Source organism: Aethalodelphis obliquidens, unplaced genomic scaffold (assembly GCF_003676395.1).
Source record: "Aethalodelphis obliquidens isolate GAN/ISIS:26980383/991018 unplaced genomic scaffold, ASM367639v1 scaffold5, whole genome shotgun sequence".
Lineage (NCBI taxonomy): Eukaryota > Metazoa > Chordata > Mammalia > Artiodactyla > Delphinidae > Aethalodelphis > Aethalodelphis obliquidens.
Window position 1 is genome coordinate 73507411 of NW_020837949.1, and position 13611 is coordinate 73521021.

The 13611-nt window shown below is 38.8% G+C and overlaps 1 protein-coding gene across 1 annotated transcript in view; it reads left to right on the forward strand.

Moving 5' to 3' along the window:
* The window catches only part of DNAH11 (dynein axonemal heavy chain 11), a 320226-nt gene that overhangs the window by 106453 nt on the left and 200162 nt on the right, over positions 1–13611 (forward strand). The window contains 2 exon segments of the mRNA XM_027102655.1: positions 2816–2965; positions 5984–6217. Coding sequence (XP_026958456.1) covers positions 2816–2965; positions 5984–6217 — 384 coding nt within the window.

Here is a 13611-nt window from a genome sequence, read left to right on the forward strand (position 1 = left end):
TGCCTGTCTGTCTACGCACCCGTGGGCTGATGCACCTGATTTACTGTAAACCAGTGGAACAGCATTTCAGTTTTTTTTGCTAACCTTTTAGAAACCTACTCAAGATACAACAAAATTATTGAATTTCATGATTTGAAGTGTTCAAATCCATTCTGTTTCTTTAGTGTGGTACAAAGAGGGGACCTCTGAGGCATTCGTTTTTTAAACTGTAACATAAGTCTTTCCAAAGACCAAACTAGGAAAAAGGAATTTTAATTTTGAGTTAGCAGGTACAAAGGGATATCATTAGAAATGGAACAAGTCTGAGGTCAACAGTATCCTTGTTAGTTTAAAAAAATGGTCCTGTTCTCTCAGAAGCTCTAAATGGAAGGCAGAATAGGAAAATATCCAACTTCCAACATGCCAGGCATAAGTCATGGGAGAACCTCCAGCCGTGGGGTTTGCGTTTCCTGGTCACCCACTGAGTGACTAGAGGACTAGAGTTCTTTTGAAATGCTTTCCTCACCAAAGCAATGATGTTTGAGGATGTCTGATGGTCGAGGTCTCATTTATCCCGCAGCTTTGTACCTGACTATTATTTGTACCTGACTAGGCCCATTACACAGTAGAAGCCATTAAACATCTGTGCACTTCCTGGCCACTTCAGCTGTGACAGCGAGTTGTTAGAGGATTGGAGATACTTGCTGTGTATAATGTCCTGTGGGTTATGTACTGGGATGTGGGAGACTGTGGTAACCCAAGCAGTGATCATCAGCTACCACTCTGTCTACACTGAAAGTGAGAGACTCAAAAACTCATCTATTTTAAACTCGGAAGATTCCTTGCCGTGCTTTTCTTCAGTACTAAAACTGTGAATACAGCAAAAAGGTTAAGGCTAAAAGCTTCAAAGATTAAATCACCCTTAAGGAGTTCCTTACCAATATTGGTACTGGTCTTTTCACATGGGAAATTTAGGCAGGTTGCTGTTGTTTGTAGAAGCTGCTATTGGTATAGTTATCAAGTCCAGTTAAACTGTGTTTCAAGAAACACTCATTGCAGAGATGGCTTTAATGCTATGTGCTAGGAAATGTCAGTACCTTTTATTATTATTTTTTTTTTTACTGAGGTGAAATTCAGGTAACATAAAATGAGCCATTTTAAAGTGTATGATTCATTGGCATTTTGTCTGTTCACAATGTTGTGCATCCATCACTTCTGTCTAGTTCCTAAATATTTTCATCACCCCACAGTAAAACCTCGTGCCCATGAAGAAGTCATCGTGCATTCCCCCGTCCCCCTGTCTCCTAGTAGCCATCAGTCTGCTTTCTGTTTCTGTGGATTTACCTATTCTGGCCGTTTCATGTACATGGAATCATACGCTATATGATCTTTTGTGACTGACTTCTTTCACATAGCATGATGTGTTCAGGGTTCATCCATGTTGTAGAGTGTACCAGTACTTCCTTCCTTTTGATGGTTGAACAATATTCCATTGTATGGATATGCCACAGTGCACAATGTGTCCATTCATCCATCAGTGGACATTTGGGTTGGTTCCACCTTTTGGCTGCTGTGAATAATACTGCTCTGAACTTTTGTACAAGTATTTGAGTACATGTTTTCAGTAATTTGGGGTATATATCTAGGAGTGGAATTACTGGGTCCTATGACAAGTTTATAGTTAACTTTTTGAGGAATCACCAAACTGTTTCCCACTTCTCAGGTTTTACAGTAATTTTGCCAAGTGTAAGGTGGATGCACTTGTTCCCTTTCCTGATACCTCCTGTGGTTCACTCTGCCCTTTATTCAGTCCACCCCAGGGGCAGGTAGAGCGGCTTCCCTTACTGATAGCCTGCAGAACACGCGTCTTCCTCTCCTTTCCTCCTTGCCAGTCCTGCTGGATGGAGAGGCCGGTCCCGGTCTGTGCTGATATGCCCAGATGGATAAGTCTTACTGATTCTTGTGTTCTGTTTGGAGGCCAGTTGGGCTTTCATCTCTGAACTGGCCTCTAGCAGAACAAGTGCTGCTCTTTGTCTTTTTAACTTGGTTTTGTTTTTCAAGGAGTCCAGAACCTGCACAGGGTTCAGTATGCTATTTACTGGGGGTTCTTTCGGAGATCCCACAACTTAGGATGTAAAAGGTTATGATGCTCGAAGAGTTTGAACTTTGTAGATGTGGCTTGGACTTGGAGGTTTAAGATCTAACTGCCGCTTATTCTTAGCAGTGTCAACTTGATGAAGTCACCTAATACTTTACCTTCAATTTCTTTATCAGTGAAAATGGGGGAATCCCATTCACCTTTCTGATGTAACAGATATGCTCTGGGGCTCATGTAGATAGCAAAGCAAGTGCACAATAACATAGGACCTGACCCAAGAATAAGACTGTATCTAATTTACATTTTTGTTTCACATATTTTAACACAGCTTTTTTTTTTAAACAATATAAGGTCTTTTATGGTGTAAGTAAAATACCATGTCTGAATTTTAATAACCTGGCCACAAAATTCCCAGCAGCATGATTGCTACAGGAATATGGTACCGATAGAGAAGTTGGTAAGTCTCCAGCCTTTAAGGAGAAAATAGATAACCTAGCAGGGTAAGTATTCACCTCCCAACACCTGTTGATGTGATCAGAGTGCCTGGCCACTTCTCCATCTGGGTCATTTCAAACTCTGGAATTGAAGAAGTGATTTTTATTTGGAAGAAAAACATTTTTAGGCATCTCTGTAACAATATAAAGACAGTTTTGTGAATTCATTTAGCCACATCTGCAGATTACCAGAATATATATGCAGTAAGAAATGCTCTTATCTCTTCTTATTATCTTGTCTTAGGTTACACACCACCTTTCCAAACTCTTTGACAGCATTGTAGATCTGCAGTTTGAAGGCAATCAGGATGTTTCCGCGCACAGGGCCGTTGGAATGTACAGCAAAGAAAAGGAATACGTCCCATTCCCAGCGGAGTGTGACTGCATAGGCCATGTAAGATTTGCTTATGAGGTTCTCTATGCCAGAGAAGTATTGGGGGAATAATTTTTAAAAGTTGACCAAGAAAAAATCAACTCATGTCAAATGAGGCTCTGGTTAGTTTTGTGCTCAGAGATTCCCGTTTACCTGTGTCTGGTGTGACAGAGGGCTCCTCTGCCATGCTTCCCACTCTGATCATCAGGCTTCAGCACCCTGCAGGAGCTCACACTTGCTCACAGTTGAGCCAGACGGGAGGGACTGTCACAGACTGAACGAGTAAACCCCAGAATTAGTAGCAAATGCCACCCAGTGACTGAGTCTCCTACAGAGCATATTGTTTTCACCCCTGCTCAGCGTACAGGGAAGGGTTAGGGTGAAGCAGCACCTTGCAATGAAGCACGTTTTAAGAGGCTGTGGTTCAGGATTCTGACATGGGTGTTGTAAATGGCTGCTCGTAAATAAAGTTGATTGAGTCCGCTAAGCTGATGTCATGTACACTAATTACCGTGTGCACAGACAGTTAACATCCTCTCTTCTCCCACAGCCAGACACCTCAAACACATTCTTAACAGTTGTCTATAAGAATGGCTCTTAACGATTTACGAAGCAGCTCTTGGTGTTTTCAGATGATTTAGAGGAGTTGCATCTTTTTACGACAATGCTTATATAGGTTGAGTTAACCCACAGGGTAACTGAGACAGTAGCCTCTATTGCAGAACAGTTTAGGTTGAGGCAGGGGGTTCCTTAAAGGGTCCCTTGCAGAAATGTGATGGCACCCTTTTATTTTTTTACAAGGGTTTCCTTTATTCCTCTCTGTTGCTTTTTAATATTGTACCAGAAAAATCCTGCCAAATGCAGGGGAAGCAGATGGTGGAATACTTTGATTAAAGTATGTTTGTGATCTCTGGGGCTCTTTAGGATATTATTACAATGATTAGAAAAAATCACCATAAACTATCTTGACAAAAGTGTGTTGCTGTCTGCCTCCCCTCAGCAGACTGCTAGCTGACTGACATAGTGCCCAGAAGGACAGTCCAACCATAGATGTGGGTGTCACTAGCAGGAACCCGTGGTACTGAAAGTTTTCACAGTGCTCTAACTTATTTTATATAAGCAACTTATGCTAGAGACTTCTGGGCATGTAGCACATTTACCCTCTAATTGCCTGTTTTATAAAAAGATGCTTTTCCTTTAGGTCTTCCCCCCCCTTCCCCCCACACTTTTATGATTGGTTCCTCCCTGTTTCGGCTCTTTGCGTTTTATTCGACAGGTGTTTATTGAATACCTACTATGTACCAGCTGCTGGGTTTGGCTTTTGGAGATCCAGAAAAGAATAAGACATGGCACCTGTCCTGGGGGACCTCTTAAGCTTATTGAATAAATGGATATTCACATAATTAGTGATAATGGGAAGTGATAATTCTTGTTATAGAGGGTGGGACAGAAGCTGATGAAAGACCAAGAAGTGGGAGATCAAGCAAGCACCTCATCAGGGCTTAGTTCTCAAATTATATTGAGCTGAGTTGCCGTCGGTGGCATAGTCTCTGAACACGGGTTGATGTGTCACCTTGTATGTGTGTTCGGTCTTCCCAGATGGACTGGAGAGTCCTCGAGAACAGGTGGCCATACTAAGGACCTGGATCCCAGGGTATCTGGGATATGATCAAGTGATCCCTAATTTACTAAGAGAGCTTGCTGCTTGGTGACATTAAGAGTTGTGCGGAGTGACTACAGTAGTGATTAGGTCACCCTCTCTCAGGTATCTGAACAAAGCCCAGCTAGGAAGCCAGGAGAGAAGTCTTTTAGGATGTTGGGGATGGTTCTTCCCTTTTTCTTCCAATAGGGAAGGCTGTCAGCTCACTGACCACGTACCGCTCCTTCCCAGTTCTCCAGAGAAAGAGGTTGTAGGAATGAATGCTGTGTCATCTTCACAGAGGCGGGGAAAGAAATCAGTTGTATAATCTTCAGGATCTCATATAGTCCTTGGAATTTATTTATTATAGTTATTTTTTATTGATATGATCAATTATTTGCAAGTGGTATAGGTATCCTTTTTGTTATATAATATCATCCTGAAGGAACAGATATATGGATAAATATAACAAAGCATATTTGAATAGGATGGAAAACTGGCTGAAATATATTTGTGGGAGCAAAATAAACTTCAAATGAATTTTTTAAAAAAAGATTTTCACAAGTCGGCAGTTGTCCTCTCATACTCTCTTGCTGTGTAATTTATGACAAGTGTGAGGATGAGAGCCAGTAGGGAATATAATTAAGATACTTGCTGAAAACACTTTGGCTTAAGACTAGGAACTATGTAGATTTGAGGGTAGAATCTTTAGTAGATTTAAAAATTATCAAAAGATACATTTAAAAAATCAGTTTCCTAGACTCACAGACATAGAAAGCAAATTTATAGTTACCAAAGGGGAAAGGGGGCAGAGGGATAAATTAGGAGTTTGGGAGTAATGGATACACACTGCTATATATAAAACAAATAAACAACAAGGACCTACTGTATAGCACAGGGAACTATATTCAATATCTTGTAATAACCCATAATGGAAAAAATTCTGAAAAAGAATATAACTGAATCCCTTTGCTGTATACCTAAAACTAACACAACATTGTAAATCAACTGTACTTCGGTTTAAAAAATCAATTTCCTATTATTTCCAAACCTCTAGAATTTTACTTTAGCATATTGGCTGTGATGCTTGGTTTCTCAAAACACTGTGTGTTATCAGAGGGGATCTTGGTCTAGAACCATCAGGTCTTCAAATCTGAAAAATGAATAATGGAGAACACCTTGTCTGTTTAGGATGTGGAATTTTATCAGCCAGCTGGTAGGTGAAATAAGATGAGCAGTATCCCAGTAGAATCCAGGTTCATGTAGGAAGGACTTCATTAATCAGGAGTTCACTGGCTCGTTATACGTATAACTGTGTAGCCTTCAAGGCCATGAGAGGATGGAATAATCCCTTTTCCATAGTTAAGCCTGTGTTACAACACTTCCATTTGCTTCAAAAGGTGGAAACGTGGCTTCTGCAGCTGGAACAGACCATGAAAGAGACAGTGCGACGTTCTATCACAGAAGCCATCGCAGCCTATGAGGACAAACCCAGGGAACTGTGGATTTTTGATTTCCCGGCTCAAGTCGCACTAACTAGCTCACAAATCTGGTGGACTACAGATGTAGGAATAGCCTTCAGTAGGCTAGAGGAAGGCTACGAAACAGCCCTAAAGGATTTCCATAAAAAACAGGTATTTTATAAGATTTATGATTTTGAGATTTAAAGGGACTTGAAGAGGTAAGCTTCATTCATTCATTCTTGTTTTATGGGGTGTCTTCTGTGTTCAAGGTATGACGCTAGGAAGATTTTAGCAATCATTTGTTTAGCTTTCCATTTTATAGTTTGGTGTTGTCCTTCTTGTTTTCTACATGGGTTTAAAACACATCCATCCTTAAACAACAAGGTCCTACTGTATAGCACAGGGAACTATATTCAATATCCTGAAATAAACCATAATGGAAAAGAATATAAAAAAGAATGTGTATATATATATATATATATACATGCATACATATATATAACTGAGTCACTTTGCTGTACAGCAGAAATTAACACAACATTGTAAATCAGCCATACTTCAATAAAAAATAAATAAAACAAACAAATAAAAAACATCCATCCTTGTCCATTATCTCCCAAGGATCTAGTATACCACCCACACCTAGATACTGTACATATTTTTTTCCACCTATGTAAGACTCTCCAATTACGCTTTCAAAGGAAGTTGCAGATGTCAGTCATCTTTACCCCTAAACACTTTTATTAATACATACCCATTTCATAAGTTTAATTTCAGTTACTGTATCTCAGTTTACCAAAGTTTTTTTTGGTTCTTTAAAAATCAGTTTTATAATGACATGTCTTCATTATGGTTTTTATTCTTCTATCTCATTAATAGTCTTATTTAGGTGGTTCTGTTCCTTTGAGACTGTTTTTTTTTTTTAATTTGAACTTGTTTTTTGTATGTTTATTTTTAAAGGTTATCTTCAGGTTGGCTTTTTTTTTCTGGAGGAATTCTGTGTGTTCTACACTGAGCAGATGTCCCTACATGTTTTTCTCCTTGTTGCCTCCAGGTTTCTACAGGTTTTGTGAGTTCAGGATTAATTTTGTGGTTAGTTACTCAGTCTGGGATTTACCGATCATAGTGGCAAGGTCATTTTGGATGCCATAGCTTCACATGGCTTAGGCCTGAGATTTTGATTTCTTTTAGAGGACTTTTTTCCTATCCAAAGCCCCAAGATGTTTCACGCTTTCCTCTTGCTTCTCTGAACTGGTGGGTAGAGTTTTTCTAGAACCTTTTATTGGACTGTGTAATACTCTGAGGATCTTGGCTTTATGTCAGCATCTCAGTTCTAACTCCCTGCCTTGCTCAGGGAGTATAAGAGGCAGAGAACAGAAATGTTGTGTTGCCATGTGGGCAATTTAAACTTCAGTCTCCGATGTTTGGGTCTCTACTCAAATTCTCCTTTCGGCAGCCGTGGCATTAGCCTGTTAACCTCATTCTACTGCTCTAGATTGGATGCACATCCTTGGCATTAGGGACTATCACCCACTCTCCCCCAACCCTTTCCCTTTCTTCCTTCCCCCTCTCTCATGTTTGGCTATGTACTTTGCATGTGGATGTGTTTCGTTTTACTCAAATATCCTCTGTGTTAATAAAGGAATTGTCCATTCAGTTTAACCCAATATGTTATAAGACTGCCTGTTGTTATTATCACTGCTATTTAGGTGGTTTTTATTTTTGGCTCTCAATAATAATACTGTAGTAAACAGCTTTGCATTTACATCCATGTTGCACATATTTTTCTTTATTTCTTCAGGATAAACTTCCAGATGTAGAATTGCTAGGTCAGAGACTGTACCTTCTTAAGCCTTTGAAACATCATGCCAAGTTTACCTTCCCAGTATCAGTGCGTGAGAATTGTCTATTGCCTCCCCTGTCATCAACATTGGGTTGATTCTTTTTTTTTAACCTCTTTATTGGAGTATAATTGCTTTGCACTGGTGTGTTAGTTTCTGCTTTATAACAAAGCGAGTCAGCTATACGTATACGTATATCCCCATATTTCCTCCCTCTTGCATCTCCCTCCCACCCTCCCTATCCCACCCCTCTAGGTGGTCACAAAGCACCGAGCTGATCTCCCTGTGTTATGTGGCTGCTTCCCACTAGCTATCTATTTTACATTTGGTAGTGCATATATGTCCATGCCACTCTCTCACTTTGTCCCAGCTTACCCTTCCCCCTCCCCGTGTCCTCAAGTCCATTCTCTACGTCTACATCTTTATTCCTGTCCTGCCCCTAGGTTCTTATGGAACAGGTTAGAAAGCCCAGAGATAAACCCACGCACATATGGTCACCTTATTTTTGATAAAGGAGGCAAGAATATACAATGGAGAAAAGACAGCCTCTTCAATTAGTGCTGCTGGGAAAACTGGACAGCTACATGTAAAAGAATGAAATTAGGACACTCCCTAAAACCATATACAAAAATAAAATCAAAATGGATTAAAGACCTAAATGTAAGGGTTGATCCTTTTTATTCTTAGAGCTAAAGTTATTTATATTCCAGTAGCCTTAGGTTATTCAGCTAATTAAGAAAATTTAGCTTTTTTCTCCTTTAAAATAGTTTTAAAGTTTTCCATTTTGTTCAAGTTATAATAATGCTTCTTTTTCGTGTTAGATGAGAAGTAGACAAAGAGGGTGGTTTATGAAGACAGTATTTATGGGCTTAATTATGAAACACTTCCAGCATGAATTGAAATGTTTGACAGACCAGCCAACAGATGCCTTCAATACAGCATTTCAATGTTGCCACTGGTACTAATATGCACACCAGAGCAGCTAACGTTTGAATATTGTTAAAGCTGCAGTTTGGTTCATGAGAAGTGTGTGCATCTAAATTGAAACCCCATTAGTTTTCACTCTTTAAAAATGGTTTTAACAGTCTGTTGGAGTTTGTTTTTAATTAAAACTACTCCTGCTAATACTGTGAGCAGTTTTTAAGGTGAACTCCAGTCCTTTAAAATAGCTTAATTTCAAAACTGAAATCAGAGTTGGCTGTAACTGACAATCTACCTGAACAAGTAATTTCTTTCCTTAGTTCTCAGTTCCAAATTGTAGTGAGGTAAACGAAGATAATTATTTTAAACTTTATTTCCCACCAGACATATTGTAATTGCATGTTAGGTAGTGTTGGGATTAAAGGCAAAAATACTGCATTTTGAATATATATCCCTGCCTCGCCAGAGTCTTTGAAAGTAAAACAAATAAAATATAATTTCTCAAATTTGAGCGTTCCTTGGCAAAAGTATTTGGTTAGGCTTGGGATCTGATAAGAAAGTTTTTCCATTCTTCCTTTATCATTGAGCTGTGTGCAAATCAGCGAAAAAGAGATGGAAGCATTTTGGATTCAAAATATTATTTACAAGCGTGCTGGGACATTGCCTAGGGTACTTTTAATAAGACTCACAATAAACAATATAAAGCTTTTCTTATTTAACTATTTATCCTTTCTGACCACAAATATTCAGAAATATTATAGGTATAAGAAAGAGACTCTCATTTTCCTGCTTAGGGTCAGTTTTTGGCCTCATTTTTAATCGTTGAGAAATTTTTCAGAAACAATTGCATACCGTGTTGATAGTGTTCTTATCTCACCCTGACCCTTTGACCCAAATAGGGAAGGCTGTGAAGGCTGCAGTTACACAGTGTATATTGGAAATGAGTTTTTTGTTTGTTTTTGTCTTTATAGAAATTTGTGACCTGATAGGCTCATGCTTCATAACAGCAGGAAGCTACAAGATGATGAGTAGAGCACATATTCTCTACCGCCCCTCTCATCTGTTAACAGAAAATTTTTCCACAGACAATTTACTGACCTAGTAGGCTTTTATTCAGTGATTCATCAATCAGGCAGCATTCAGTCTGCAGATGGAAAGGAGCTCCAAAGAGCTGTAGAAGACGAGAGATTTTTATAGACCAAAGTAAGCAGGAGCAAGGAAGGGGGCATTTGCTGATTAATTAAAGCAGGGTTACTTTCCTTGTAAGGAGCAAAGGGAAGCCTAAGAGCCAGGTCAGGTAACGTGTGCTGAGCAGGCAAACACTGCTTGGTTGACCTAAGCCCGCTTCTTCTGGGAGAGCCCAACATAGAAACAGTTAAGTTTTGGTTTGCCGATGTGGGTAACGTGAGCGACTCCATCTTAGGCCCAACCTGGTTACTTTAACGCATCAAAAATTATGTTGAATGACAAGGCATAGGAAAAAAAGTCATATTGTACCTGGAAATACTGGACCGGATAATTTAAGGAATGCCTAGAAGTTGATAACAGATGGAATCAAACTGATAGATGACTAAGAGCAGAGAAAATCACAGTCCAAACATATGAAAAAGAAGAAGCTATTGCCATGATAAGCCTATTTTATCCCAGTGAAACTCCAGAGAAATTACAAACTGAGATTCAGTAAAGGTAAAAAACATGTGGGGCTCATGGCCCATGATCAGTGATAATTAATGAATATGTAAGAGGTGGACAGTTGGAACCAGTCCTGCCTCCTGTACATCCCAAGAGATTATCAGTGAGAGTGTTTGTCCCCAGGATAAAGGCCTGAGAAATACTTCATAAACAAAGTGAGACGTTTATTGAGGACTTCTGCCATGACTGTGTCTTGACTGTAGATCTTGGGTTGGACACCTTCTTCTGTGCAGGATGGAATAGTAAAGATTTTAGTCTTTATGGGCTTTGTAATCTCTTTCACAACCACTCCTCTCTGCTATTGGAGCAGGAAAGAAGCCATAGGCAATTGTTAACCGAATGGGCATGCTGAGTTGCAATCAGACTTTATTTATAAGAACAGGTGGTGGGCCATACTTGGCTCATTACCTGTAGTCTACCAAGTCCTGTTCTAGAGGAAACAGCAGAACAGATCCTGAAGTCACTCAAGATCCCCGCAATAAGTGGAGGTAACAAAAGAAGAGATTTGTTACCCATATAGGCCATGAGTCCAGTCTGATCCATTAACTCAAGCGTTGGTTCTTTGAACAGATCAAACACTGACAAAGATTTACAGTTCAGAGGAGCCAGCAGAAACAATAAAGGGATAGGGAAAAGAAAAATCTCTTGTACGACAAAGAGATTTTTTTAGAAGACTGTACAACACTACGTGTGATTTTATACTAATAGTTAAGTTGAAAATCTAAATTAAATGGATAATTTTCTATGAACACTGTTTCTAAGATTAATTCAAAATGAGGTGGAAAACTTGAGTAGACCAGTAACCACACAAATGATAGAAATGGTAAGAAAGTTTAAATTTAAAGATAGGTACCTTGTAAATAGAGCCCTGTTCCAATGGTTTCTTTAATTTCTCTGAACAGTGTTTTCTGTAGTTTTCAATGCAGAGGTCTTATACATTTCTTGCTAGATTTATTTTTAGATAATTGATATGTTTTGATGCTGTAAACATATGCTAATTAATTTTAAATTTTCTAATGTTTGTGGCTGGTATACAGAAATATATTGATGTTTTAATATTTACCTGTGTCTTGAGACTTTGCCACATTTGCTTGCTAGTTGTAGTAGGTTTTTGTTTTTTTTTTTAGTATAGTTTCACAGGCTTTCTATGTACATGAATATACCATCTGTAAATAATGACAGTTTTACTTCTGACCTTCCATTCTCTTTTGCCATTTATTTCCTTTTCTTGAGTCATTGAATTGGCTACGACCTTGAATATAATGTTACATAGAAGTAATCCCACTCTTAGGGAAGAACAATGTTTTACCATTAAGTACGATAGTAGTTCTAGATTTTTGTAGATGACCTTTCTCAAATAGAGGGGAATACCTTCTATTACTACACACTGAGAATTCTTATTTTGAAGAGGAGTTGAACTTTTTCAAGTCTGCTGAGATACTCTTGTGGTTTTTCTCTTTTATTCTGTTACTAAGGTGAATTTTTTGAATGCCAAGGCAACTTTGCATTTATGATGTGTTACCATTTATAGATGTATATATTTTTTGCTGGATTCTATTTGCTAATTTGTCCAGAAATTCTGCATTTATATTCATAAGGGACATTTATCTGTAGTTTTCTTTTATTATAATATCTTTGCCAGTTTGGGGATGAGGATTATGCTCCTTAAAAGGAATTGGAAAGTATTGCATTTTCATGTATTTTGTGAAAGAGATTATTATAAAAATCACTGGTAGTGCTATCTGGGCTTGGGGTTTTCTTTCTTTATAAATTGATTTCTTTTATGTACATGCTGTTGTGTAGCTTTTCTGGTTTCTTTTTTTCTTGTGTCAGTTTTTGGAATTTCTGTTTTTCAAGATATTTACCCATTTTTTCCAAGTCCGGGTTTGGCAAGTTACAGCCATCTGGCCAAATCTGGCCCGGTGCCTGTGTGTTTGGTAGTTTTCAGGCTTCACTGGCTAAGTGGTGTCATTGCACTAGAGACCATGTACCCCTCAAAGCCCTTTACAGGAAACGGTCATCCACCCCTGATCTGCGTTTTCAAACTTACTGATGTGAGTTGGTCTTCCTATATCGACATTATCCTTAGCACATCTGGAGGGTCTGGCATCGTGTCCCCCTTTCATTCCTGGTGTTGGTGATTTGTGTTTTCTCTCCTTTATTTGTAATCAGATTTTCTATGTGTTTATCAATTTTATTTAAGTTTTCAAAAAACTAATCTTGGATTTTGTTGATTTTCTCTACTGTTTGTTTTGTATTTCACTGAATTCTGCTTTATCTTGATTACTTCCTTTCATCTACTTACTTTGAGTTTAATTTGCCTCTCTTTTTCAAGTTTCTTAAGGTGGGAGCTTTGATTATCAATTCTTATACCTTTTTCTTTTCTCACATAGCATCTGAAAGAAACTTGATAACTTGATGAAGATTATCTACCAGAAACCTACAGAGAAAATCATGCTTAATAGTGAAACATTAGCATCATTTCCATTAATGTCAGGAATGGGGTAATTATGCTCACTGCCTCTGACATACATCACTCAATATTGTGCGGGTTTTCGCAATATGACTGAAGGAGAAGTAGGAAACGAACAGTGCAAAGGGAGGCGGTAAACCGAGATCCCACAACCCATGACCTGATAGTGTCAGAGAGTGTGGGACCTGGTCTCTTTGGCAATTTTCTTTGTTCTAGCTGAAATGAAAATCCATTGTTTCTGATACTGCTTAAGTTGAAACATTGATGGGTTTCGGGATTAGAGATCTTGTTACTATTGTTAAGAGACCCAGAGAGCATTACTTCTGTGTATGTCCAGATGGAAAGAGGTTGAGGGTTCTGGTAGCTGACTCCCAAAGTGCTGTAGTAGTTACCTTGTAATGTTCACTTCAGTTTGTTGAGCTGAGGACTACACGCTCCAGATCTTAACATTTCTACTGAGGGGCGCTTGCGGCTTCTTTGCTGCTGTGGCTTGGGTGTGCCTAAGATGGGAAATCTGCCATGCCTTGATCCTGGTAAAATTGCAGTGCTTCTGCTACTACAAGGAAAATGTTCTTTCTGTGTAGCCTTATTTAACCTATAGTATTTAGGGACATGTCTCTTTAAGTTCACAGACATAG